Source organism: Rhineura floridana, chromosome 2, assembly GCF_030035675.1.
Source record: "Rhineura floridana isolate rRhiFlo1 chromosome 2, rRhiFlo1.hap2, whole genome shotgun sequence".
In the NCBI taxonomy this organism is placed as follows: domain Eukaryota; kingdom Metazoa; phylum Chordata; class Lepidosauria; order Squamata; family Rhineuridae; genus Rhineura; species Rhineura floridana.
Window position 1 is genome coordinate 93968203 of NC_084481.1, and position 22409 is coordinate 93990611.

At 47.9% G+C, this 22409-nt stretch overlaps 1 protein-coding gene across 5 annotated transcripts in view; it reads right to left on the minus strand.

The window, feature by feature from the left end:
* Positions 1–210: 210 nt before the first annotated feature.
* The window catches only part of OBSL1 (obscurin like cytoskeletal adaptor 1), a 77833-nt gene continuing 55634 nt past the window's right edge, over positions 211–22409 (minus strand). For 2 of the 5 annotated variants that reach the window (XM_061609413.1, XM_061609410.1), the window contains 13 exons: positions 21934–22209; positions 20657–20932; positions 18182–18448; positions 17155–17424; positions 16224–16490; positions 14553–14819; positions 12945–13057; positions 12521–12674; positions 9584–9745; positions 2670–2774; positions 1671–1937; positions 1181–1450; positions 213–677 (listed from right to left, as the gene is read on the minus strand). In XM_061609413.1, coding sequence (XP_061465397.1) covers positions 670–677; positions 1181–1450; positions 1671–1937; positions 2670–2774; positions 9584–9745; positions 12521–12674; positions 12945–13057; positions 14553–14819; positions 16224–16490; positions 17155–17424; positions 18182–18448; positions 20657–20932; positions 21934–22209 — 2702 coding nt within the window. In that variant the 3' untranslated portion in view covers positions 213–669. Of the gene's footprint in view, positions 678–1180; positions 1451–1670; positions 1938–2669; positions 2775–9583; positions 9746–12520; positions 12675–12944; positions 13058–14552; positions 14820–16223; positions 16491–17154; positions 17425–18181; positions 18449–20656; positions 20933–21933; positions 22210–22409 lie in introns of all 5 variants that reach the window. The other 3 variants (XM_061609412.1, XM_061609414.1, XM_061609411.1) reach the window with 3 other exon arrangements.

Here is a 22409-nt window from a genome sequence, read left to right on the forward strand (position 1 = left end):
GCTTCCCATCTGTGGCTTCTCTTCAGAGCCCACAGCCACTCCTCCCTCTTGTCAGACTTCAGGTTTTCCAAACGAGTTGAGGCACAGAAATACATATGCAGACACATATGTGTACTACACAGAATATGTTCCCTAGCATGAGGTTCTTCCCCCTCTTTCAGGAAACCTCATGCTCTCTCAGTCCCTCTTATGGGACAGGGAACTGAGAGAAGAAAGGAACAACAGGCACATACCATGACATCACACCCACCTACTATTCTGTGTTTTCCAGATCCTGCAAGGGGAGCTGACCATGCAGTTAGGAAGCCTTAAACTGGGGGGCTCTAAGAAGTGCAGAGAGGCACAGGTTACACAGCTCCAGTGCCTCACCACTTCCCATTGGTCTAGGCAACTGATGGACATGATACATCTTGCCCAGCAGAGCCATCTCACCTACTGAAGAGCACCAGGATAAAAAAATAAAAATTGAGAATCAAGAGCATTTAATGAAAGCAGAACCCGTTTCCCTTGTCATGCAGAAGAGGGAGACAGGAAGAGGAATTGTTTGTCTGTGTGCCCATTCTTCTTACTGTCCATGCAATTGTCAAACATGCTGTCTCCACCTTCCCCGGTGTCCTTGGGCTTTCCACACTCAGCCATTGCTCTTTTGCATTCAGGACCTTACTGATACTAGTGCTCTGTGGAGAGAAGGCATTAGGGAGAAATACTATCAAGGCAGAGGCACAGTTCAACCACTCTCCTTCCCTCAATGATATTGGCTAAACCAGGGATAGGAAACCTATGGCCCTCCATATGCTCCATCAGCCATTGCCAGCATGGTCAGGAATCAGGGCTGATGGAAGTTGGTCCAACAACTAGAGGGCACTGCTATGGCAATCCCTGGTTTATACAGCCTCTTGTTGAAACAAGGGCACAGCCCTTCTCTTCCTCATTCTGTAACCCAACACCAGTGTATCCTCTCCCTTAACCCAGCTGGGTCTACAGCAGCATTCCAGACCATGCACAACAGCTGGCCCATTTCTCACATAGTTCTACAGGACCAGGATTTGTCCCATTCACCCTGAAGCACTTTGGGATAGGAATTTGCTTGCCTTTTCATGTTCTGGAGACCATCCCACTCACCCACTGCCCTTCAATTTCTTCTCTGCCACTGGCCAACTTGGCTGCCAGGCACATGTACCTCGGACTGTGAGATGGGCTTTGGAGCGGGCATTCCCAATAGTAACTTTCACCATCCCGCTCATACTAGGTGTTGTCTGGCAGAGCCTCAGCCTATGGATGCATCCCACACTCTCCATTAGCACTTGTGAGCCAGGCTGTAAGTCCTCTCCATTGAGACTCCACCGGGGGGTGCACGCTGGAGGAGCAGATATTTCACACTCGAACTGGGCCTCAGAGGGGGCCACCACGTCTACATTCCGCAGGGCTCGCACCACCAGGATCGCTTCAGCTGCAAGGGCAGAGAACAGCATTTGTTTCCCACATGGCACACAAAAGCAGCTGGTCCCTCTGCAGTTCTCTGCCTTTTCATTCATTCTCCCTTCCACCCACTGCAGCTAAACAACTTCATGACTTATCAGTTCTCTACAGCTTTGTCTGCCCACACCCTAATGGACCAACCCATCTCCCCTCCCTGTAGTTTTTCATGGCATTCATGTGTTTCCCTTTACCCTCCACTAGCAGGCGGGCCGTGGAGCGGTCATCCAGTGCATCACAGGTATACAGGCCCTCATCTGCAGGCTCAACACAGTGGATAACGAGGGTTCGGTAACAGTCCAAGTTGCAGATTTCGTACTTCTGGCCAGCAAAGATCTCTGTGTCACCACGGAACCAGCGCACAGGTCCACGAGACTGAGACACCGTGCATTCTAGTGTGGCTTTATGCCGTGCTAGAACAGTCTTGTCCCGTAGCGGCTTCAAAATGCGGATGGGCAATGCTGTGGAAGGAGCAGACACATACACAAGTTCTGGTCTTGCCAGAGAAGGGGAGAATGAAAGGGAACCTCTGAGGAGTTCCTAACTGGCTAGGGATTGAGCCTCAAACCCCACATAGGCACATCCTGTGTCTGCCACACCAACTTCTATCTTCCAGCACATATATATACATACATAGAAGACTGCCTAATGTGCAATCCTGCCTAACATGCAACCCTGTCATTCTAGCTCCCTAACATGTGCTCCTCCACTCAAGCACAGATGCGCTTTGTCTAGAAAGTGTTCCCTTAAATTGATACTGACTCACACATGCACACAGACACAAATCTTCCCAGACACAAGCCTGTTTAGCCAGTGTTCCCACATCACATGTACACACTTTCTCCCCACAACTTCTAAACCTAACCCTTTTTTTTTCATTTTTACAGTTTTTTATTCTGTTTATATTGCAAAGTACGTAGCTTGAAAAAAGGAAAAGAGATAACAGGCAGTATCGTACAATTTGCTGGGTCGAGATCATGCTTATAACTTTGTGTAATGCAAATTTGTCTCTATAAATAGTACAACAAGCAACATACATTTTCATCTGTCAAAACAATGAGAACCCATAACATGCATTGGGTAAATCAACCATCTCTCCTGCAATGATCAATTAGTCCATTTTTGCCTGCAATCTCTTCCCATTTTCACACCATAGCTGAAAACCAAGGCTGACTGTGAAGTAGTTTCCTTACCCTCCACTTCCAGGCGGGCTTCAGAAGCAACTGCCTTAGCCACAAAGCGGACTTGGCCTGTATCCTCAGGATGGACACAGCACAGAAGCAGGAAGTGCCGGGTTCCTGTTGAAGACATGAGAGATGTCAACATTCTGAGGGCGACATGGGGTTTTGCTGCCAGGCCCAGGGAAGACAGGGTTGTTGGGATGGTCACAGTTGGAAGTACAGGCATTGTACATATTGGCTGTGTGTGGGTGTGGTTTGGTGAGAATGGCCTCATGGGCCAAACTGGACCCCTTCAGGGGGTCATGATTGGCCTGGAAGCTGGAGGTTCCCCAGCCTTGCCCTATGGAGAAAGAGCACTTTGCACTAAAAGGGAACACTTTGCAACAAGTTTGTCTCCTGAGCACACATGGTAACTTGCATACATAGATAACCTTAACCTTCCAAGAACCCTAACAGGTACCTTGCCTCAGGATTCCAGGCACACCTCACACAGGTAAGCAAGAGAAGGGGGGACACCTCCTGTAATGAATAAGTCCTGCAATTGTCTCCCACCCACTTCCACTGTCGTATGTCTTGTCTGAACTGTCTTGTTCTAACACTCTTCCCCTGCCCCCATCCCCATCCCCCCAATAGGGGAGAGCAGAATCCTCCATGCAGGCAGAGTTGCTCAGCTCACTTTCAGGTAAGCTGTCTATTAGCAAAGGCCAGGCACTCCATTCCAACCATTGCAACTGCTAGCTAAACACTTGCGAGCACTTTTGCCTTATAGAATTAGAGGATCGTGTTACTCAGCTCACTTTTGGAGGGAATCTGCATACATGGTGCAGGTTATTGCCCCGGAGAGCTATGCAGTGGAATGGAATAGATATTTAGCCAAGAAACTGGCTTATGGCTTAATGTATCTCTCTTTGCTTGGACTCTGGAATGTGGGGAGCAAAACTGCTTACAAAGCCTTAGTCAAGCTAACACAATACACCAGCATGAAGATGATTTGTTACTTCATGTGTCTAGCAGCGCTGGACGACCTTCATGAGTCTCCCTGTACCCCGATAAGGCCTGGGAATACATCAGTCCCATAAAAGAATGGAAAAAGGCTACTGCAGATGTCTGCCCCTGGACCTGTCATTTACCAATACAGAACTGAATTTTTGCAAGAAAAAGTGAGGTGAGAGAAAAATAAAAAAATATCAGAGGGTAATGCATTTGGGGGGGGATATCAACAGGAGGATTAAAGTGACTGTACTCGGTGCTAGAGCCAACTTCTTCTTTGCTTAATTTTATTTTGTTTTGCTTAGCTCCAGGTTTGCTAATAGATCTTTGCTTGTTCTGGAGCCTTTGGAGATCAGTTTGCCTTGCTTTGAAACTATCCCTTCTTCAATTTGGAAGCCGTTTGTTTTTCTCTATACTAGCCCTTTGGGGCTGGATCTCTGGCTCATAAACAATTTTGAACAGATTTAACTTTTGTAGTTTTTATACATACAGTTCTCTTATTTTATTTTTGCTTATTCCCTGGCGAGGTTTAAACTTCACCATTTTATTTTGCAACCTTTTCCCTCTCTTTGTATTCTTCTGGATCCTACCCACTGGATCCTGAATTCATCTTTCAGCTCTCACCTGAACTTACAGAAACAGTTCCTTTGAGCTCCTGCTTGGATTGGGTAGCTATACTTCTCTTATCTTTTCCTAATATTTAGAGGATAAAATATAGCAAACTTTTAACTAGTTTGAACTGGTGGGAGTTCTAGGCGGTATATCAAAGTAGAATTGAATAACAATTAAAATTATCACTGGTTTTACATACTATAATTTTTGTTTGTAATAATCATTTTATCTGATGCTTCAATATTTTTCTTCTGTCTAAACAGAGTTAAGTTTGGATGGACCCTCACTCCATGGCAAAGCAGCTGCCATGCATGCAGAAGGTCCCAGGGTCAATCCCCACCATCTCCAGGTAGGGCTGGGAGAGACTCCTGCTTGAAACCCTGGAGAGGTGCTGCCAATCAGTGTAGGCAATGCTGAACCAGATGGGCTAATGGTCTGACCCGCTATAAGGCAGCTTCCTATGTTTCTAAGTGTCAACGATAAATTTTAATTAATCACAACACAACATGCTGTAATTTTGGCATAGGATAGCTATTCCACTTGGTGGCTTCAGATTGCATATTTATATTCTATTTTGTTTCCTTGTGTAATCATTGTATTTTACTGTACCTCTATACACTGTTCCTTATATTTACCCTTCCCAAGATTCATTAATGTATAATGTGCTTTTAATTTCTCTTTAATATTATTTATGCTTAAATCTTTCACAAACTGAAATGCATCCACTAGACTTCAGCTTACATATTTTAAATTCTTTCCAAACTGATTACAGCCTCTGGTCACAACTGTCTGGGCAACTGGGGCAAATTAAGGACTTCACTTTCAGATCACAGCCCAGATGCATGAAGCAGAACAAGCTATCCCTGTACACAGAGGTCCACTGCTACTCCCATAGGGGAAGGGGTGAGTATACTTACAGCTGATACACTCTCCATCTCTACCCCAATGGTAGAAAGACAGGTATGAGCACAGCCTGTGTGCTCAGATGACACCACTCTCTTACCTCCTCACAAACAAGTGTATGCAGGCCCAGAGACTATGTGCTCCAGTTGCTGCCTATTACTCATTTCTGTCTGTCTGGGTCTCCCTCTACTCTCCACATGCAGTTCTCCAATAGGTTAAGGATCTATCCCACACCTAATTCCATGCAGATGAGAAAGGAAGCCCATCTCATAACCAGAACTGATGACCAGGAAGCTCCTAACTATCCCTCTGTGTGGTTGAAAACCTACTTTTTCCAGGAGGTTCCTCTGTTCTTGCATATTCTACAACAAACAGGCAACAGGTGAAGGTGTTCCTAAGATGAAGCTGAGGCTTTAAGAGACACTGCACCCACTACCTTGCTGTCTGTCAAGCCACTCTCCAAGACACAGGAGCCCTGCTGGGGTGACTTGTTGGCAACCCCACACATGCCTATTTCCCTTTCAGCTAGGCTGGGAACCTGTGGCCTTGCAGATGTTGTTGCACTCCCAACTCCCATCAGCTGTAGCCAGCATGCCCGGTGGTCAGAGATGGTGGGAGCTGAAGTCCAATAACATCAAAAGGGCCCCAGGATCCCCATTCCTGCCTTTCAGGATCCACTCCATCCTGAATGCTGGTCAGTAAATGCTTTGACACTGCCACATGTGTTGTGTCTTTGTTGCTAGGGTCTGGTGGATAGCAATCCCTTTCCCACACCTTAATTTGCTCTGGCTTCAGCTGGCCTCAGGGTGGGACAAAGTGGAGGGGCAGGGAGCATGATGAGCTCAGGGGCAGTGGTCTCTCCTCTCTGCTCACAGAGGTACCATAGACTGTGATGGAGCAGGTGTCTCAGGTTGCACAGGTGGGATGGGTGTTGCTGCCAGGATGTAGGAGGGAGCCAGCTGGGAGAACTGGGATTGGTGGGGAGGAAGAGAGGGCAGGATGAGGAGGGAGATGGAGTGGGTCTACAAGTTCTGATGAGATGCTACCTGGCAAGGCTGGCCTATCAGACAGCATGGGAGGAGGAATTCTCACGTGGGTTGCCAAGAGGGAGAGGCCAAAATGATTGCTTGGCCAATACAGGGCCAAGCTATTTTTCCATGCAGCATTCCTGCTGATTGGCTCAGATGTGCCAGGGCATGAGAGGGTCCTCCCCCCCCCATGCTTTGTTTTGGGGCTTGTCCCTTGGATTCAAACCAGAAATCTCCAACCTGTAAAACACAAGCTGTTCCACTTAGCTAGGGCTCCTCTTGCAGCCCCTGTGTTCCTGGTGTCTATGAATGGATGCTAGGTCTAGGGGCAGACAAATGCCCCATGATGTGTCCAACTGCTGTGTGCTGCTGTAGCCTACTGGTTAGGAAGTTGTCCTGTGATGTTTGCAGTGTGGGTTCAAGTCCCAGAAATTCCCTCTCTTTTGGCTCGACATGTTTGCTTTTAAAAAAACAACACAATAAAAATATATGTTCTAAGAGTCTCACAATAATAATCTATATACCAATTATAGAGATGCAAGTAGTATAATCCAAATGGTATCTGTAATATATTACCTAATGCAAGTATACATCCACATGGCACTTGTGGAGTGAGGACTAGCAGCTCATATGTCTCATAGAAGCACAGTTGATGATCAGATGACACAGCAAGTCTGAAGAATTGCATCTGATATAACTATATTGGAAAGACTACTGTTCAATAATAACTCAAGCTGGAATTTGTCAAAGAACTTTCTGCCAAGGAATTACTGTAGAAGCCTTCAAATATTCACAGAAGCATCCTTGTTGAAACAGACTGTTTACCCATGATCTGTTGTGGGAATTCAATTGTTAGTTGGAATCTTTTATGTGGGTGTATACCTTCATTAGATAATGTACAGATACTATGAATAAATTGCTTAAGTCTCTTTATTTGTTATACAGATTTTAAAAATAAGAAAAGAATCAGGCATGCATGCTAAAGGTGAGTGGAGTGATGTTGCCCCTTCCCCCTTCTAGTTCCAAGCCACTGGAGGAATGCTCTGGCGTGGTTGTGTGTGATGATGCAGAGGCTGGACCGTGGCATGCCTAGATCATCATGAGTTCATTGGCTCCTCTGTCATGTGGACATTATTACTGGCACACACCCTGCCTGGTGGATCGTTGTGGTGTTTCCAGGTATGCTGAGGACATGTCCGTCATTTTCCCACAGTTGCTTTTTTATTTTATTTTTCTGATCCTTTTTTAGTATTTTTCCCTTCACCTCTTGGGCTGAGTGGGTATAAGATTTGTTGGTAGCTGTTCTGTCAACATAAAAGCAGTGCATCTCCAGGCTCAACGTAAGATAAGTATAGGATTGCTTAGCCCAGGCCTTTCTAGAAGTGTATGTCTAGTTGCATAAGACATAAATGACTGTTGCCTGGGAGCTGGAAATCTTTTGGCAAAGCAGAGCATCTGTTGCAGTTTCCCAGCTGTTAAACCACAAGATTCAGATGTTAGGGGAACGCTTCCTTGTCCCCCGCTTCATCTGCTGCAGGGGTGGGGAAGTGAGTCTAGCCAGCAGGCTGGATCCTGAACTTCCCCACCCCCATGGACCATTTTGATGGATGGGACCTATCAGTCACCTGATGTCATCATGACATCAGGTGGTAGAACTTCAAAGGAAAGAATTTAGAGTGCTCCTGATTCTTCCTTTCCACCTTTGGTTTGATTTCACGCCACCTTGAATTCAAGCTGTGGCTGCAAAGGAATAATGTTCAGGGTGACAGAAAAAGAGGCACCAAATTCAACAAGTGCCAACTTCTGGGGGCAAAGGAAGAATCAAGAGTGCACTCTGAGTTTTCTCCCAGTTCTTCTTTTCAGCCATGACTTGAAGTTTCCCATGCCTGCCATCATATATGATCATATATGATGTCAGGCCAGGGAAAGGTGGGCATCATTTGCCCAAAACAGCCTAGTGGGCCAATCTTCAAGGCCAGGCAGACCTAATTAGACCAATGGGCTGGAAGTTTCTCACCAAAGATCTATCGTAACAACTAGCACTTTGTGGACTGCAACTGCACAGGTGATTGGACAATGTCTGTGACAAGCGACATAGGCTCCCATACTCCAGGCATTATGTGAACTTTGGAAACCAATCCACTGATTGCTCAAACAGCCTTTTTGTACAAACAGTGGGAACAATCCAGCTACATGTTCCATGTATTCCAAAGGGAGAGTTATCCATGTGCTTAAATCTGCCATTGAAACCAATGGAACACAGATGCTCTTGTACAAATGCATAGGGAGGAACTCAAAAAAGTTGCCTTATGTTGAGTCAGACCATAGCTCAATTTGGGTTAGTATTGATCCACTGATTGGCAGTGGCTATCCAAGGTTTCAGACAGGGTTCTCTCCTAGCTCTACTTGGAGGTGCCTGGAATCCAATCTGAGACTTTCTGAATGCCACAGAGCAACAACTTTTTCCACACACTTCTCCTGCATCATCTTTCTCCAGTGCTAGACTGCACATTTCTTCTGAACTGTGAAGAGGATATCCCTCTACAGCAAGGCTATTTTATTATTAGCAAGGCTGCCAAACCTCCAGGCATCACCAGGGGATGGGATATTATGTCACTGATGCTGGATTTGGGCTAACATGACTTCCTCACATAGACCAAAGACCACTTATGTTGGTGTTCTGGACAGGACCTGTGGGAGAGACCAACACAGGGTGAAGACAGATGTGACCGTGAGAGTGCTGTGCCGTGCGAGCAGTGACAGTGGGTGCTTTAACCACGGTGTGAGCCTAGCTTTGCAACTTGCATTACAGCCGTACTTCTCAGTATGCTGAACATGGAATCAAGCCATCAGTCTTTCTCTTACCCTTATCTGCCAGGAGGGCTCAGATAATAGTTTAATAGATAGCTTATTGTGATAGGAATGAGCCTAGGCAAGTTTTGGGTTTGTGCGCTGCCCCCCGCTGTTCCTCTCTCCTCCTCCAGTGCAACAAATTACAATGAATTTTAACTATGGTTTGTTTTTTTAAACAAGCCAACTTCAAACCATGGGCTGTGAAGCTTGCTTGTTTGAAACAAACCATGGTTAAGATTAAATAGTTTAGGGTTTGGATGCCATGTTAAACTGGTTAATTGAAACTGGAAGAAAAAGCTTTAAAACTCTTCCTTCAGGCCACCCTTGAGGAGGACAGAGGGTGGAGGGAGTAGCTTGTTCCCATCACAATAAACTATAATTTATTGTGATATCTCCATACAGACGTTGTCTCTTTATCCTCTTGTCATCAAGTGTCCCTGAGCAGCTGCAGTTCTTGCTTGCCTTGGCCCTGTGTAAACTAGGCAAAGTTAGAAGGAATCACATCCCAGTACCATCATAAGGTTGAAGGGGTTCAGTTACCTTCCTGCCGTATTTTCGCAGTGCTGGTAACTTTGATTCTCTCCCCATTCCGGAACCATTCGCCTTTCACCTCCTCAAGTGATACCTCGCACACGAAGACAGCATTCTCGTTCTCTCGCACTCGCACATCCTCCAGCTCCCGCACAATCTGAACCTGGCGTTCTACAGAGAGGAAGAGTGCCATGAAGCTGGAACAAGGTTCCTTCTACTGGGTGTCACATGGGCTCACATGGGCCCACAGACAGCACTGCATCTGAGCGTTCTCTAACCCTAACCATTGGCTTCCCTCTGGTCATTGCTGGAGCAAACAGACTGGTTTCATCTGAGCTAAACTCCTTTCCCATGAATTCCATGATCTGATGACAAACAGTGAACACATTCTGTAAGATGATAAAAAGAGCTGAATTAGGCCAAGAGTCCATCTAGTCATGGATTTTGTTTCCCACAGTGGCCAACCAAATGCCTCCAAGAGCAGGGTGTGAAGGCAATAGCCCTCTCTTACTGCTGCTCTCCAGCAACTGTTATTCAGTGGCATTCTGCCTCTGAATAAGGATCTTCCATTTAGCACTGCCCCCCTGGAACATTTTTCCTCGTATGAACCTGCCCGGATCCTTAGGACATCATCAGACACCCTCCTCTGTGTGCCCCTCCAACAGAAGCACAGAGGAAGACTACAGGCAAAAGGGCCTTTTCAGCAGTGGTCCCACCGACTATGGAATGCAGTCCCCAGAGAGACATGCCTAGAATCAATAAAGCCAGCCCAGTTGAGAGCTCCCGAGTGGAACCAATGCCAGGAGGGCTTGCATTTGGCATCAGATTTAAAAGGTCCTGAACGCAAGTCCACTTACAGAGGAACAATCAGGAGCACACTTTAAAGCTCCCAATTGTTCCTTTACAGCTGTGTCTTTACCTGCCCCACACTTGACATCATAAAACGTCTGGTGTGGGGCAGTGGGTGTTGCTGGGGGCAAACAGCCTCACAGGCCAAATTAGGATCCCTGGCAGGCCTAATTTGGCCTGGGGACCACAGGTTACTCCTGTGTGACTTGAAGTATTCATCTTTAGTATTCTCTTTCTCTGTCCTCCTCTACCAGGATCAAAGTGCCTAATGGGCTTAAGATACCATTAGTGGGTTTCCTAGTCTCCTAAGAAATAACTGCACTACAGACACACTAGTTTTACATCAGTTTAATGTTCATGACTTCCTCCAAAGAATCCTGGGAACTGTAGTTTTGTGACATGGACTGAAATTCTCCATTAGAGACCCCTAGTCCTCCTCTGTATCATATAACTACAGTTCACGAGGTTCCCTGAGGGGATGACTTTTTAAATCATCTGTATTTATATGCCTCCAGCTGTTACCTTTTCTGGCAGGAGCTACCATACTTCTAAAATCTATGGTGCCAGTCAGGGCTCAGGCAATGCCTTGAAATTAAACTGGCTGAACTGGGAGGAAGGCTGTCCTTCTCCCTCATTCCAGATGTGCATAAGGGCTGACTGTCCTTTCTCAGTGGTGAGGGTGAAGTGCATTCTGCACTTGCCCAGAGACATTCCCATCTTTATTATGTTTTCTTATCTATCAAGAGAGATCCTGGCATTATAAACTAGGGCTATGCACAGCCCTCCTGATCTGTCCCATGGCCATGATCTGTGGGCCCCGAGGAGGGACAATCCACCTTGTCCTGACCAGGGGACCACTCACCCTGTCCCGGATCCATCCCCAAAGCCATTCATGAGCTATGGGTTTTAAACCCTATTTTAACGCAGAATAGGGTTTAAAAATATTGTCAGGAGGGTGGCAGGGGAACAAGGAGATGCTGCTTCACCTTCTCTTCTCCCCCCCCTCCCATTGAGAACAGGCAGGTGGCACGGTGCTAGACACTGCTTCTTCACCAGCGGCTTCTCTGCACACAGGGAACAGCATTGCCAGGATGAATCTTCCTGCTTACCAGCTGATCAGCAGGAAAGTTCCACCCTGCTGGGTCCTGCTTCTTTGTCAGCGGCTTCTTTGCACACAGGAAGCCACTTGTCAAGGGGACTTGGATACCGTGTGGGGCCTGGGGAGGCCTAGTGGGAAGGAGTGGTCGGGTAGGAAAGGCACCGACTTTCTCCTGTGAAGAGGTGCCTTTCCCGCCCATCCTCCTTCTTCCTGTGCATGCCTACCTCTCCTTTCTGCCTGACACCCCATCCCCTAATAGCCCTGGATCACTCTGGGCCGCCAACCCCAACCCATGGAGATGTGGGGCTATCTCAGCCCTACTTGGCCAAGGCCCAAATGCCTCTGAATAGGCCCCGTTTGGCTCAGGCCTCGGCTGAATCCAGTGCACAGCTCTATTATAAACAGCTTCCAAGGCTGAGCCTTGCCTCTGCTTAAATCTTGAGAAGCTGAATGGAGTTTTCCCCCCTCCAGCCTTTCCTGCACAACTTGTGTTCTAACCACCTCACCACAGAGCTGGAAGGCCTCACCACCCAGTGAGTCATTTCACTTCCAGCCCAGTCCCCTGTCCTAAGAAGGGATATCCTATACTTTCAAAGCAACCTTGATACGAGGCTGTCAAGTGGTTTCTTGAAAGCATTTAAGGAAGTACATTCCTCTCCTGGGCATACTTTTCCATTGCTGAAATGCTCTCATAAGTTAGAAAGATTTCCCTTTAAACCCAGCATTGGATGTTTATCCAAAGCCTAGCTTCCTGTACAAGCTGTACCAGCTTCAAGAACAAGACTCTCTGACTCACCACCACAGTGTAGTTGATCAGGAGCCTACCTCCAGAGCACAAAGGAGCAGCTTCCCGGAAGGTGGGAGGGCAAGACTACAGCATATGGCAGAGGGCAGCAGGCAGACCCCCAAGAATGTGAAGTTAGAGGAGGCTTTGTGTGGCCCACCCCCAGCCCTCTTCCCAGAGCTCTGATCTCATATCCAACCCAGGCTATTCATACCAAAGACCCGTAGTTTGGCAGAGGCACAGCAGTTGCCTGCATCACACGTGTACTCGCCCGCATCTTCAAGGCTGCAGTGGTTGAGCTGCAGGAGGCGCCGGCGTCCCACTGAATACATGCGGCAATTGGGCCCCGTCTGGATCTCCTCCCCATCCTACAACAGCCAGGAACACAGAGGGCAAAGGCTGGTTCAGGGCTGAGCAAGGCAGCAAAAAGGAGAATGCAAGAGAGCACAGGACTGGGTGCTGCTCTCAGGGTTAGCTAAGGGCATGGTGGGGAGATGTGGGCTGGGCACCATAGATCAAGAAAGCTGGCTCACCCTTGCACAAGTCATGCTCTTCAGAAGGAAAGCCACTGCTCTTGGAGTTCAGGGGAGATCCAGGAAAGATAAAGGAGGGGGCAATGCTAGAGGTAGCACCCTCACCTTGTACCATTTCACCTCAGCCAGGGGCCGGGACAGCTCACACTCAAAGGTGGCTGAGCCTGTCTCAGGGATGCCCATATCCTGGGGAAAGCGCAGCATAGTAACTGGTGGCTCTGCAGGGACAGAGACAAAGGCAGGTGCAGGTGGCACCAAGATGCATCAACTTGGAGATTGAAAAAAATAATAATGACATCAAAACACTGAGCTTAGCCAAGCCAGGATACTCCTTGAACCCACTACCCAAGACACACTCACCCAGCTATCTTACCTCTCACCTTCACTACTCACAACCTGACACTGCTATTAGCTGCTTCACACTTGACACGTCTCTTTGGGGAAAAGAGCTTTGGACATTAGTCCATAAGGACGTACAGGAAGAGCCCTGATGGATCAGACCAAAGGCTTATCTTCTCCAGCATCCTGTCTCCCACAGTGGCCAACCACGGGAAGCCCACAAGCAGGACATGAGAGCAAGAATCTCCTCCTGCTGCTGTTCCCCAGAGACTGGTATTCAGAGGCATGGTGCCTCTGATGTTGGAGGCAATACACAGCCGTCATGACTAGCAGCCCTCCATGAATTTCTTTCATCCCCTTGTAAAGCTGTCTGAGTTAGGAGCCATCACCACATCTTGTGCCAGTGACGTGTCAGTTGTCAAGTAGCTCACAGTACTGACAGCTTGGGCTTCTTGCAGGGCTAATGCAGGGGTGGGGAACCTAATGCAGCCCTCCAGGCCTCTCTATCTGGTCCTTGGGACTCTCCCCAGGCCACATCCCACACAGGCCCTGCTTCACCACCCTCCTCGTGTGCTCTTGTCTGGCTGGAATGTGTCCTTGACCTCTGATCATGCCTCTCGCTCACCTGGATGGAGCACAGAGAGGGGCATGTGAGGGTGTGTAGGAACTAGCCTACTGTGCAAAGGTAAAATTTACATTGATTGCTTCCCCCACTTTTATCCCTGGCTCCACCTACCACTGACATCTCTCTCTCTCTCTCTCTCTCTCTCTCTCTCTCACACACACACACACACACACACACACACACACACACACACACACACACACACACACACACACACAGAGAGAGAGAGAGAGAAGGTTGCCCAGAAGGGAACGTAGCCCTGACAATGACTCCTCATCCCTGAACTAGTGTGGTCAACACATGTGAAAAGGAGAGACGCAGGTCTAAAACACAGCCAGGTGGAGTTGCAGCCAAAAGACTGGCTTTGCTACTTGCGGACAGCAATTAAAAGCAGCATTCTGTGTGAGTAAGCACTTCTGTGTCGGTGCCAGGGAGAGTGGTGTTGAGGGAATTGTATTGCTGCTCTGCACAACTGCTGAAGAGACCAGGCCCAAGGGCACAACTTAGTAGCTCAGGGCCCCCAAGATACAATGGTTTCCAACCCTAGATAGCTGCATATATAAAGGAAGGAAGAGGCACGCACAGGCCTTTCCTTCGCCTCGAGGCCATTCCAGACATCAGCCCCAGCCGTGTCTCCTTAACACTGTTTCCCCTTGCCCACCCATCCCGGCTGAATGCATGAGGTAGGCCTCATCCAACACAGACAACTTTGCCTTTTATGCATGTCCTGCCCTGCCTTGCCTCAGTACCTCGGACAGTAAGGCGGGCGCTGCTTCGCACGGTGTCGGCAGTGAAGGCCACAGTCCCCGAGTCATCTAGTGTGATTCCCAGCAGTGTCAGGCTGTGCACACACCCTGTGGCGCTCACTCGGCAGGTGGCGCTTGGCTTCACGCGGATCCCATCGCGTGTCCATACCCCGGCTACGTTGGTGTGGGAGAGCGCAAGCTCAAATGTCACTGTCTCCTTTTCAAACGTCTCCACATCTGACAGCGGTTTCTTCACCATCACTCTTCGGGCTGAAGTGAGAAAAGGAAGGGGAAGAAATGAATGCAAAAGTCTTATTTATTTATTTTATTTTATTTTTGCCAGCAAAGTGGCCTGCTCTCTACGAATAGCGGCAGACAGCTTGGAATCATAGGTGGTATCCAGCCCTTTCCCAAGGCAGACATTGTCAATTAATATTGTACTGTGAGATTGCCCTCCTCCAAATGAGTCTCACTCCTCGTAGTACTTGTTTATTAAAAATATTTTTAGGTCACCTTTGTCTAAAACTTATGCCAAAAGTACAGCACACACACAACAAAGGGCAATCATAATAATAAAACAACTAGAGGCAGCTAAAAACAAGCAGAGCCAACTAAAACAGTAACCAATTTTAAAATGTCTGAACAAATAAATAAGGGCCCCTCCCGATGTCCTTTTTATTATGCACTCATGATTATTTGTGCTCACGACGGTGTCAAGGCAGTTACATGCAATCCCACTGTCTTTGTGCCTTTGTGCCTGCAAACATTGTGGGGTGGGCGCACAGCTTTGCTTCCAGTTACTGCATGTCCCATAACTTCTTGCTGAAGTGCTATAACTTTTCATACCGCCAACGTTCTGTTTGTTTTTGTCCCGCTTCCGTTGCCCTATAGCACAAGAGTGCCCCTCCAAATGGCAATCAGGCAATAACACTGGGGAATCATTGTAAGACAACTAAGGAAGCAGCATGATATGTGGACAGTCCAGTGTAACCCCACCACTAACACATTACTATTGCATCAATGACAGGATGCACAATACACCCACACACAAAATAACCACCAGTCTGGAGAGGTCGTAAGTTTCACCTGGCACCAAAGTGCTGATAAGGTTGGCGTCAGTTTCACTCTTATGGGGAGAGCTTTCCCAAGGTGGGGCAACACCACAGAGAAGGCTCTCCTCTTGTTGATACAAAACAAGCTTTCTCCAACAGAGATGCACGGAGATGAGCCTCTTGTGAAGATCTTGAGGCACAGCAGGTTGGCAAAATGAGAGCTGCTCCTTCCGGTATTTGGGTCTCAAACCATTTAGGGTATTAAAGGTAAGCACCAACATCTTGAACTGGGCTCAGAAGTGAATAGGCAGCCAAGGTAACTCCTTCAGAATCTGTGTAACATGATTCCATCTAGCTGTGCCAGTTAAAATTCTAGCAGTCACATTCTACACTATTGTGCACCTTAGAAGCTTCAGAGTTATTTTCAAGGGCAGCTCCACATTACAGTAAACAAATCAGGAGGTTACCAGAGCATGGATCACTGTGGCAAGATTATCCCTTACAACATTTAATAACAACAGCATGCAAGGATCTATGCAGAACTAAATGACAGTACAGAAGTTATAGTCTAGAACAGAGAGACAAAATAAGGATGGAGAAGAAGCCAGAGGTTGGCACTTACGCTCCATAATCAGCCTGGCTTGCGTGCGGTCATGCAGGCTCTCACAACGGTAGGTGCCTCTGTCTGCAAGCTCAGTGTTGTAGATAGTGAGGGCCCGCTGGGACCCATGTGCCTCCATAGAGTATTTAGTGTTCTGTTGGAGCAGAATGCCTTGCTTCATCCACTGTACCTCCGCACTCTCCAAGCTCAGCTCCACTTCCAAGCGCACATCTTGCCCCTCCTCAGCCACCAAGTCACGGAGAGTCTGCACAAATATCACCTGAGCCTCTGCAGGTAGAAACGCTCAAAGGTTGGGCACTTGCAGCTTTGTATCCTACCCAGGTGCTTTCCAGGCCAAGCCCCCTGCATCTCTACTGGGAGAGAACTACGGATTCATTCTAACCATCACATCCAAGACCAGGTGCATTTGGTATGTTTACCAGCACAGAATTTGTTACTGGCTACCGAATCCAGCACCCTGAGAATCTCAGCTTTCATTTTACAAAAGTGAAAGAACCTGTAGGGCTTAGACAGAGTTTTTTAATTGTGCAGTGGTGGTCAAAATCTCAGAAGACAAAGGCGGAGGGACGGGGGATAGAGAAGAGAGGGAAAGCTAAAGAGAACTTCCAACAAAATTTCTGTTATCTGCCCTACATTCCTAAAAAAGCAGCCTGATTTATACCAAATAAGCAAATATGTGCAATTGATCTTAATTTGTATACTTTATTCAGATAACAGAATTTGGAATTCCTTGATGCTTAATTCAGAATCAGGCTGGTGCACATAATAGACGCATCCCTGGTACTGGCTGACTTACCTCTTGAATACTCGGGTAAACTCTGGAGTCCCAACTCCTACTTATTACCAATACACATAAGCCACTTCTCAGCTACTTAGATGCTCCCTTGATCCATCCCAAAACCATACGCCTAAGCATCACCTTTCTTCTTACCTTGTATGCTGAGCCTGGCCGAGCTCAACAAGCCTTCTGCATGGACAGTGACGATGCCGGTATCACTCAGTCGACACTGCCGTATGGTAAGGGTGTGGCACAGGCCATTCCTGGTGGTGGTCAACCGCTCACTGGGCACTACATCTTGGCCATTCACCTGCCACTTCAGGGCCACATCATCTGGAGACACCACAACCTTGAAGGTGGCATCATCCCCTTCCAGCACTGTTAAGTTGTGGAGCTCAGAAATGATCTCCACTAACCTAGGGACTGGGGAGAAAGTGCTGAGAGTCAGGGATGGCTGGTCTATATTGGGAACCTCCTGGCCACCCCAGAAGTCTTACATAGTATCCTGCCAGTCTGGGTGCAGCCCAGCAGAGGTATCCCAGCTCCCATCCTCTTAGCATCTCTGTGGGGCTTTTTAAGGTCCTAGGCAGTGCCTACATGAGTGCCTCTTCATAGCCAGCACTGCTTGGCTTCTTGAAGAACAGGGCACAGACAGCAGCTGCCCTGTGCTGGATCCCCAACCCTCAGCCCCCACAAAAATAATATAGCCATGGATTCTTGGAACCAAGCACATAATTCCATAGGAAAGAACGTAGGAAGCTGCCTTATAACTGAGTCAGGCTGCTGGTCCCTCTAACTCAGAATCGTCTATCCAGTCTAACTGGCAGCAGTTTTCCAGAGTTTCAGAAAGGACTCTTTCCCATCCCTATCAGGAGATGCTGGGGATTGAACCTGGGACCTTTTGCATGCAAAGCATGTGCTCCACTGTTGAACTACAGTCCTTCCCCTTAACACCATGGAGTTCCTGACTTAGGTACATAGGAAACTGCTTTATACGTAGTCAGACCACTGGTCCATCAAGCTCTGTATTGTCAACACTGACTGGCAGCGGCTCTTCACAATTTTAGAAAGGAGTCCCAATCCCAGTCCTATCTGGAGGTGCCAGGGATTGAACCTGGGACCTTTTGCATGTAAAGCATGTGCTCCACCACTGAGCTATGCCCTTCCCCAAAGGACTCACCCTGGACTGTGAGGATAGCTAGGGTGCTGTCATCCTTGCTTTCACATGAGTATTCGCCAGCATCCTCAGGCCCCAGGCGGCTCAGGGTCAAGGAACGTTCCCGCCCCTCTGCTTGGATCTTCAGGTGCTCGTTGGGTTCCAGCTCCTTCCCATCCTTCAGCCACAGCACATCACCTTTGGTTTTGCACAGCTCACACCAAAATAGCACTGTCTCCCCTTGCAGGGCTGATACATCTGAGAGACCCCGGACAAACTTCACTGGCATCTCTGAGGAAAGCAAAGTATGGTGAGAATGTCTTGACAGCAGCACAGACTAATGGAAGGGAGTCATCCGGCAACCTCAGGAAATCCTGCCCATGCAGCAACTCATAGCATTTGCAGAATCCTACGTCTCACAGTTCTGCTTCCTTTCTAAGTTTCCAACCTTCATGAAAACAAATCCATGTTTGAGGACAGAATTTGCTAAAGAAACCCAAAGGATCTAGGGAAAGCTTTCACCAAAATCTGAAGGAAAGACTTCTGCACTAGCACTCGTCACTCACTCTTTACTTCCCCAAGCGGCTGGATAAATGAGGCACACATGCAAATGTACATTATTTATGCCAGTCACAGAAGTTGAGCACAGGGAACTAGGCTACCTGCTTTACACTCTTCACAACAATAGGGCTGAACTGTTCCAAGCAATGCACTAAGCCAAAACTGCCAGTTGCTGAACCGAGAAACAGAAAATCTTGTATAAATATAACAAGGCAGAGAAGTGCGAGCTGCTTTCAAAAGAGCGTGGGGGGGGGAATCCTGTCTATATGAAGTTGCCTTACTTATCCTGAGTCAGACCATTGGTCCATCTAGTCCAATACTGCCTACTCTGCTTAGCAAACCAAAATCTCATGCAAAAGGTCTTTACTGGCCCTGCAACCTGGGATCCCTTCAACTAGAGACCCCAAAGATCGAGTCAAGGATCCTACACATGTGAAGCTTGTGCTCTACCCCTAAGCTTGTGCCCCCTTCAAACAAAATCAACTCCACAATTACTATGGTGTAAACCCAGACTAGGGGATCAAAGGGGGGGATCCAAAGAAGGGACATGTGCTTGTAGAAGAGGACTCTGTGCTGGAACTTTGATTGCTGTTTATTGCCATAAACCATGACCTGTCTGGTTGGATCACACCAAAGACCCTTCCCACTTCACATTCTGCATTCAGTGGTCAGACAGATGCCTCTGGAACTTTACATGTGGGAGCATGGCAATGAGAATCATCCCATTGTTTGCTCCAAGCATCTGGGAATTAGGGTCATATTGCCTCTAGGGATAGAGGATTCATTTAGCTATCACTCCTAATAGCTGATGTTGGTTCCCAGTGCTGAAAAGAAACAGGTTGCTTCTTAAACTAGCCAAAGGTTTGCCTTCTCTGTACCAGGAGCTACCAAATAGATAACAGCAAGCAACACTTCTGCTCCACCTGCACTTCTCTCCCACTGACCCTTCACCTCTTCACTACCTGTTTTCTAGATGGTGTAGCATGCCATGACCAACACACCACAGCTTTGGGGATAAAAGAGTCAGGCAGAGGCTCACTGTTCCGTTTGCTTCCTGTGTGTTAATGCTACTCCCTTATAAAGAAAGCCAGTCAGACTGGGAATAAGACTAGACTAGCAGTCACTATAGTCTCGCCTTCTCCATCCTGGTGTCCTCCAGATGTTTTGGACTACAACTCCCATTAGCCCCAGCCACCATGGAAGTTGCACCGCAAAACATCTGGAAGACATCCGGTTGGAGAGGGCTGCTGTACCCAGTAAGAGCGAAGTGCATTAATTGATAGTTACATACTGTAGATATTGACTCATTTGGAGAGATTGGTGAGGCATATTCCTCCAACTATTGTGTAGAAGGGAGCATTTCAGCCAATCTGGCTTATCCCAGTGTGGCAGAAGCAGCCACACCTGCCAAAATTCACCTTTTAACAGAACCATCAAATCAACCTTGTCCAACCTGGGACCTTCCAGAAGTTTTGGACTACAGCTCCCATCAGCCTGTCAGCATACTCAATAATGGGCTCAAGTTACAGGAAGCTAGATTTCGGCTAAACATCAGGAAAACCTTCCTAACTGTTAGAGCAGTACAACAATGAAACCAATTACCTAGGGAGGTGGTGGGCTCTCTAACAATGGAGGCTTTCAAGAGGCAGCTGGACAGCCACCTGTCGGGGGTGCTTTAAGTTGCATGGAGCAGGGGATTGGACTTGATGGCCTTATAGGCCCCTTCCAACTCTACTATTCTATGGGTCTATGAAAACATCTGGGGGGCACCGGGTGGCCAAAGCTGCATTAAGTTAAAGACAGAGTGACCTTACTCCATTTTGAGTCTAGCAACCCATTCTGATCAGACTGTATCCTTTTTGTTCAGTCCATCCCACAGACCCCAGAAGTACAGCCAGTAGATCACCCCCCCATGTTTTCCCAGCACAGACCTCTTACCTTTGACACTAAGCTCAAAACGCAGCTGGTCATGATGGGAGTGACATATGTACTCGCCGGCATCAGCTTTGCCCACATTGTTCAGCAGAAGGCTGTGTACCCGGCCCTCTCTGCGCAGCTGGCAGTGCTCGCGTGCCAACAAGGTGCCTCGGGGTCCTTCCCAGCTCACCACAGCCGGCTCCTTGGAGACAATGGCCGAAAGCACTGCACTGCCCCCCTCCAGCACCAGCACCTTCTCTGGATGCTCCAGCTTTGGCACAAACAGCACTGGGGCCTCTGGCAGAGGAAGATAGAGGGAGAATGTCGCCATGTGAGGAAGGAATATCAGAAGAGCCCTGCTAGATCAGGCCAACCAGATGCCCAGGGGAAGACTGAAAGCAGGACCTGAACGTAACAACCCTTTCCCCACATGCTTCCCAGCAGCTGGCATTCAGAGGCATGCTGCCTCTAACAGTAGAGGTAGAACATAGACACCATTGATGACCTTATCCTCCATAGTGGCTTCATTGATAACCTTATCCTCCATAAATTTGTCTAATCCTCTGTTAAAGCCACCCAGGTTGGTGGCCATCACTACTTCTTGTGGGAGCGAATTCCATAGTTTAACCAAGCACTGTGTGAAGAAATACTTCCTTTTGTCTGTCCTGAATCTTCCAACATTCAGCTTCTTTGGATATCCCTGAGATCTAGTGTTGAAGGAAGGTGGAGGATGTTCAAGTGAGTCTCTGACCTCCACCTTACATCAGAAAAACTTAGCCTAGCGGTTCCTTTGCATTTCCACCTTACATCTCATCTCTTGGACCGGCTAACTCTCCTTCTGACCTTTCCCATCAGTTGTTCTTTGGATTTAACCCAAACTCTCCCTTGCCACTCGGGAACACAAAATGTACAAGTCTCCATCAGACCATGAGGGTCCTCCTTGCGGCACACCACCATGAGGCAGTAGAAACCCCCAAGGAGAGCATTGTGGGCAGATAATTCACAGGCTGCCCATTGGACTACCCTACAACTCCTAGCACCATACACATGCTCCTTCTGTCACAGTGCCTCATGAGCCCTCCCCACTTTTTTGAGGCCCCTCTCCCTGTGCCCTCGCTCCATAGCCACCCGCACCTACAAATGTCACAAAGCAGAGATGCCAAAATGGCTGCCATAAGCTTCCAGGAATGCAAGCAGGAGGGGGAGAAGGAGCCTGGTGCTAGAAGCGTCTCCTCACTCCCATCTCCCTATTTGAATCTAGAGCTGGCCTGGAAGGGGGATTGGTGGGCCCTTCTTACCTTGCACATAAGTTTTGAAATGCACTTCATCGTCTCCAGTGTCACAGCTATAGATGCCGCTGTCACCTGGCTCAGCTTGCCTGATGGTGAGGCTGCGCACTGCTCCCTCACTGCTCACAACCACACGTGGCCCAGGGTAAAGGGGGTGCATATTCTTCATCCACTGGACAGAAGCCTTCTCTTGGGAGAGCCGGGCAACTAGTGTCAGGTTCTCCCCTTCCTGGACTTCCAAAGATACCTGGGCATCATTCTTATTCACAATGTGCACAGGGGGTGCTGATAAGAGAAAGGAGACTCCCTGTTAAGCAAGACTGGACACATTTTGTTGTCCTATGAAAGCAGAGCCAGCCCCACTGCAAAGCAGGCAGGCTAAGGAAAGGAGCAGATCTTGGTCTGCCATTAAAGGGCAGGAAATTGTCGAGGTGATTTTTTTTTCAACTGTAAAAAAGCTTTATTTAAACTACAACCCCAACATA